Source organism: Rhincodon typus, chromosome 22, assembly GCF_021869965.1.
Source record: "Rhincodon typus isolate 14 chromosome 22, sRhiTyp1.1, whole genome shotgun sequence".
In the NCBI taxonomy this organism is placed as follows: Eukaryota; Metazoa; Chordata; class Chondrichthyes; order Orectolobiformes; family Rhincodontidae; genus Rhincodon; species Rhincodon typus.
The window spans coordinates 47,677,304-47,683,338 of NC_063353.1; the positions used below are offsets into that span (position 1 = coordinate 47,677,304).

At 45.9% G+C, this 6,035-nt stretch overlaps 1 protein-coding gene across 1 annotated transcript in view; it reads left to right on the top strand.

The window, feature by feature from the left end:
* Window positions 1-823: 823 nt before the first annotated feature.
* dclre1c (DNA cross-link repair 1C, PSO2 homolog (S. cerevisiae)) overlaps window positions 824-6,035 on the top strand; it is a 35,012-nt gene continuing 29,800 nt past the window's right edge. Inside the window, exons 1-2 of the mRNA XM_020521369.2 lie at window positions 824-979; window positions 4,277-4,328. Coding sequence (XP_020376958.2) covers window positions 871-979; window positions 4,277-4,328 — 161 coding nt within the window. The 5' untranslated portion in view covers window positions 824-870. The remainder of the gene's footprint in view (window positions 980-4,276; window positions 4,329-6,035) is intronic.

Below are 6,035 nucleotides of genomic sequence, written 5' to 3' on the forward strand. Positions count from 1 at the left end.
TAGAGCCAGACTGTTCAGGAGAGATGTTAGAAAGCATTTCCGCACACAAAGGGTGGGTGAGGTTTGGAACTCTCTTCCACAAATGACAGTAGATGCTGAATCAGTTGTTAATTTTAAATCTGAGATTGATAAATTTTTGTTAAGCAAAGGTATTAAGGAATATGGGCCAAAAGTAGGTATACGAAGTTAGGCCACAGATCAACCATGATCTAACTGAATGGAGGAACAGGCTCAGAATGGCCTACTGCTGCTCCTATGTTTCCTTTAGTTTTCTTATATGCACCTCAATTAGTTCTCCTGTCACTCTACACTCCAAAAAATATAGGCCTAAACTGATCAAACTCTTTCATAAGTCAAAACTCTCACCTCTGGAATCAATCTAGTGAACCTCCTCTGAACTGCCTCTAATACAACTACACTCCCTCCATAAGTAAGAGAACCAAAATTGTAGGCAATATTCCGGGTGCAGTCTCACTAATGCCTTGTACAGTTACAGCAACACTTCCCTACTTTTACACTCTATTGCTTTAGCAACAAAATGCCAAATTAAAAATAATTTCTAAAAGTCCAATAAGAGTCACGAGGGGTTACTGAGCGCCGGGGTACATTATGGTAGAATTACACACAGAGGAATTTCATCCCCCTCAGTCAAACATGCAGCCCCAACCCTCTTTCTCTTTCTCCCTGACACCAGGAAATCCTCAACACTGGACGGTGCCGGATTTTCCTGATCTTCCGGGATCGTCGGCAGCGTGGTCCGTCCCCCCACACCCTCATGGGCTTCTCTGATTGGTCCCGCGATGTATCGATCGGAGCCGGCGGATTGTAACCACTTGCGGGGGGACGCTGTGTTGCCGACAAGAAGCAGCAATGAGTTCGTTCCAGGGCCGCATGCATGAATACCCCAACGTCTCCATCGATAGATTTGACAGAGACAATCTGCTGGCTAAGGCTTATTTCTTGTCGCACTGTCATAAAGGTGGGAGAGTCCTCTTTGAAACGGATTCGGGGGTTGGGGGAAGGAGGAAGGAGGCAGGAGGCCAGTGAGTAATTGCTGAACCATACATACTGTTTTGAAAAAGAGTCACTAGCCTCGAAACATTCACTCTGTTTCTCTCTCCAGGGATGCTGCCAGATCTGCTAAGTTTCTCCAGTAATTTCTGTGTTTCTCATCTCCTGCTCCTGCAGTTCTTTATTTTGTTGCAAAGGGCAGTTCGCTCAGGGAGTGACAGAGCTGACTCGAGAAATCAGCCACACATCGTTGTGTGTGTGTGTGTGTGGTTCTGTTTCGCAGCCCTCACATACTGCCAGGGTTGACCTCCCTTTCCCACTGAGAGTCCGGGCATTGAGACAGGGCTGGTTCCTGTCACAATCCAATGATGAAGTTTGGCTTGGGGTATGGGGAGAGGTCACACTGGCAAGTTGGAGATTCAGTGTTGGGACTGGGATTCCGCAGGGTCCCTCTTTCCGACTCGTATCAGTTCCTTTCTGAATTCAGTCTGCTGGCAGGATCATTTGCTTCGTTTTGTAGTGTTTCTAATTCCCCTGATATACTCTATCCAAATGATGCAGACGCCTGAAGGCCAGAAAAAGTAGGTTTAAAAACTGCAGGAGCTAAAAATACATCCCTGGGGGCTGGATGTGAATGCTGGTGAATTAGCACTAACCGGTTCCTGGTTACAAGGCCATTCTGCCCCTTGAACCAGCTCTACTATTTAATAATGACATAGCTGATCTCACACTCTTCAGGAGCAAAGAACAAAGAAAATTACAGCATAGGAACAGCCCCTTCGGCCCTCCAAGCCCGCACCGATATGCTGCCCATCACAACTAATACCCCCTACCCTTCTGGGGACCATATCCCTCTATTCCCATCCTATTCATATATTTGTCAAGATGCCCTTTAAAAGTCGCTATAGCATCTGCTTCCACTACTCCCCTGGCAGCGAGTTCCAGGCACCCACCACCCTCTGTGTAAAAAAACTTTGGAATTCCAAAGATTCTCAACCCTCTAAGAAATTCCACCTTCACTCAATCTTAAACTTGTGACAGCCCTCTTGCCCCAGGCTCTCCTGTGAGGAGGAATATCCTCTGAACATTTACACTATCAATCCCCTTAAGAATCCTATATGTTTCAAAAAGATCACCTCTCGTTCTTCTAAACTCTCGTGAGTAGAGTCCCAGTTGTTTAACCTCCTGCTTATAAGACAGTCCCTCCATACCAGAGATCATCCTGGTGAACATTCTCTGAACTGCCTCCAATTAAATGATATCTTACCCCAAAATATAAGGACCAAAACTGCTCTCACTACTACAAATGTGGTCTTTCCAGCATCATGTACAGTCCCAGTAAGACTCCCTTATTCTTACCTTGAAATAAAAGCTGACATTCCGTTAGCTTCCTGATTACTTTGCTACTGCTATATTCTAGCTTTCTGTGTAATGGTAGTGTCACTGGATTAGTATTCCAGAACAATAAAATAAACACAAACTTTGGATGCTGGAAATCTGAAGTAAAAACAAAGTGCTGGAGAAACTCGGCAGGTCTGGCAGCATCTGTGGAGAGCGAAAGAAAGTTAACATTTTGTTCAATGTCCTTCAAAGGGTCACTGGATTTAAAATGTTAACCCTCTTTCTCTGTCTAGAGATGTAGCCTGACCTGCTGAGTTTCTCCAGTAGTTGGGTTTTGTTCATAATCCAGAACCCTGGATGATATTTGATTTTTGAATCCCATCATGGCAGAAGTCAATAAAAAGCTAGCCTAATATTGACCATGGTATTGTTTGTTGTAAAAACACATCTAAATCACTAATGTCTCTTAAGGAAGGAAATCTGCTGCTGTTACTTGGTCTGGCCTACATGTGACTCCAGACCCACAGCAATGTGGTTGACTCTTAACTGCTCCCCAGGCAATTAGGAATAGGCAATAAATGCAGCCTCGTCAGTGATGCCCTTATTCCATGATTTTTTTAAAAAATACACTAATTGATTGGCAAGCATATGAGCATCCACAATGAGGGTGGTCTGTTTAACAGGTTTAATCTTGATCTGAGGTGCCTGAGTACATGCCCATATATGTAGCTGTGGACCCAAACAATGTTGCACGTTCCAGAGGAATTTCACCTCTGCAGACTGGCTAATCACTTTAAACTCAGCAAATCAGGAGGTGATTGCTTGCCTCTAAGGATTTGGGTTTGCTAATTAATAATTGTGTGTTAATGGATTGGACTTGGAATTGCTGAGGCCTGCTCCCGGGTTGTCTTTGGATTTGAATTGAACTGACCAAGAGTGCTGTTTGGCAGCCTCCCTATCATAGAGCTTTGCCCAGATCTTCTGCCCATTTCATTAAAAAACACTTAAATCTCTTCCTTTTCATCAACTGAAAAGTTATTGACCTAAAACGCTAACACTTATTTCACTCCAGAGATGCTGCCTGACCTACTGAGTTTCTCCAGCCATTTTGTTTTTTTTTTGTTTTTATTTCAGATTTTCAGCATCTGCAGGCTTATTTTTTGTTTCAGTCTGTTCTGGTTTTCAGTATGGTGGTGAGTTAGGAAGGGAGTTCAAGAGCTTTGACCCAACAACTATGAAGGAACAGTAATATTGATCAAAGTTGGCAGGGTATGTGGCTCGGAGGAGAACTTTCAGATGTTGGTGTTTCCATGCACCTGGTGCTTTTTGAGATGGTTGAGATGGATTTTAGGTGGTAATGGTTATGGGTTTGGAAAGTGCTTTCAAAGGAGCCTTGGTGAATTGCTGCAGTGCATCTTGTAGTTGGTACACATTAGTGTTACTCTGTTTTGGAGGTGAAGGGAATGAATGTTGAAGGTGGATGTGCTGCCAATCAGTGGGCACCTTTGTCCTGAATGGTGTCAAACGTGTTGCAATTGTCGAGGCAAGTAGGGAGAATTCCATCACGTTCTTGATTTGTGCCTTGTAGGTGATGGACAGGCTTTGACACTTACTACCCTGGATGAAATTCTGTTTCTGATGCTCTAACATGTGATGCATAAGCAGATCCCATCTATATTGAAACATTCTTATTGCACAGCAGTGATGAATTACAACCTGGTAGAAACATTTAAATACTGTCTTTTTTAGGTTTCTGAAGTGCGTGTAAGACAGAGAAAATCAAGGCAAATTGCACATTGGTTTTAGTCAAAGGATTCTATTAATGCTGATCACATGCCTAAAATTACTTCAGTTCGAATAGAAGAGCGACAGCCTACAATTTTGTAAAGAATTGCTGAATCACCAATTTCTATCTTTTTTCCAGATCATATGAAAGGATTAAGAGCTCCTGCCCTGAAACGACGATTGGAATGCAGGTACTGTCCCACTTTCATTTTTAAAGTGATCTTGGCAGGGAATACCTTCTCAGGGTCTAGAGAGGTGATATACCTGGGTTACGTATCTTGTGTTAGCCATCTGCTTTCACTCTAATTATTGTATGATAGTTTATGGTTTTGAATTGGTTTGATTTGTTATTGTCACATGTACCAAGATACAGTGAAAAGTGTTGCGTGCTAACCAGACAAACCATACTTTACATAAGTACGTCAGGGTAATTCAACAGAATGCAGAATATAGTTTTACAGCTACAGAGAAGGTGCAGAGAAAGATCAACTCTAACATATGAGAGGTCCATTCATGAGTCTGATAACAGTGAGGAAGAAGCTGTTCTTGAATCTGTTGGTATGTGCTTTCAAACTTTTGTATCTTCTGCTTGATGGAAGAGAGTGGGAGGGATCTTTGATGTTGGCTGCTTTCCTGCTGTAGCAGGAAGTGTAGACGGAGTCAATGGAATGGTCAGTCCTCAGTAAACAGCTCACCTTTGTCCCCCTCCACCCACAGATCAACGAATACCGCTCACGCTTGGACATAGAGCAGTTTTTCCGCCGCCTCCGCCTCCACGCTTACTTCTTCAACCGTGAACCTAACCCTCCCTCTACTGACCCCTTCTCCCACTTCCAACACACCCCGTCCTCCTGGACACCACCCCAAGGCCTCCTACCCTCCCTCGACCTCTTCATCTCCAACTGCCGCAGAGACACTAATCGCCTCAACCTGTCCACCCCTCTCACCCACTCCAACCTCTCCCCCGCAGAACGTGCAGCCCTCCGCTCCCTCCGCTCCAATCCCAACCTCACCATAAAACCCACGGACAAGGGAGGCGCAGTTGTAGTATGGCGCACTGACCTCTACATCGCCAAGGCCAGACGCCAACTCTCCGACACCTCCTCCTACCGCCCCCTTGATCATGACCCCACCCCTGAGCACCAAACCATCATCTCCCAAACCATCCACAACCTCATCACCTTAGGTGACCTCCCACCCACGGCCTCCAACCTCATCGTTCCCCAACCTCGCACTGCCCGCTTCTATCTCCTTCCCAAAATCCACAAACCTGAATGCCCTGGTCAACCCATTGTCTCCGCCTGCTCCTGCCCCACCGAACTGATCTCCAACTATCTGGACTCCATTTTCTCTCCCTTGGTCCAAGAACTCCCTACCTATGTCCGTGACACCACCCACGCCCTCCACCTCCTCCAGAACTTCCAATTCCCCGGTCCCCAACACCTCATCTTTACCATGGACGTCCAGTCCCTATACACCTGCATTCCCCATGCCCTTGGCCTAAAGGCCCTCCCCTTCTTCCTGTCCCGCAGGCCCGACCAGTCCCCCTCCACTGACACCCTCATCCACTTAGCCGAACTCGTCCTCACCCTCAACAACTTCTCTTTCAATTCCTCCCACTTCCTACTGACAAAGGGGGAAGCCATGGGTACCCGCATGGGCCCAAGCTATGCCTGCCTCTTTGCAGGTTACGTGGAACAATCCCTCTTCCGTACCTAAACCGGCCCTAAACCCCACCTCTTCCTCTGTTACATTGACGACTGGATCGGCGCCGCCTCGTGCTCCCACGAGGAGCTCGAACAGTTCATCTACTTCACTAGCACCTTCCACCCCAACCTTAAGTTTACCTGGACCATCTCTAACACCTCTCTCCCCTTCCTGGACCTCTCTGTCTCCAT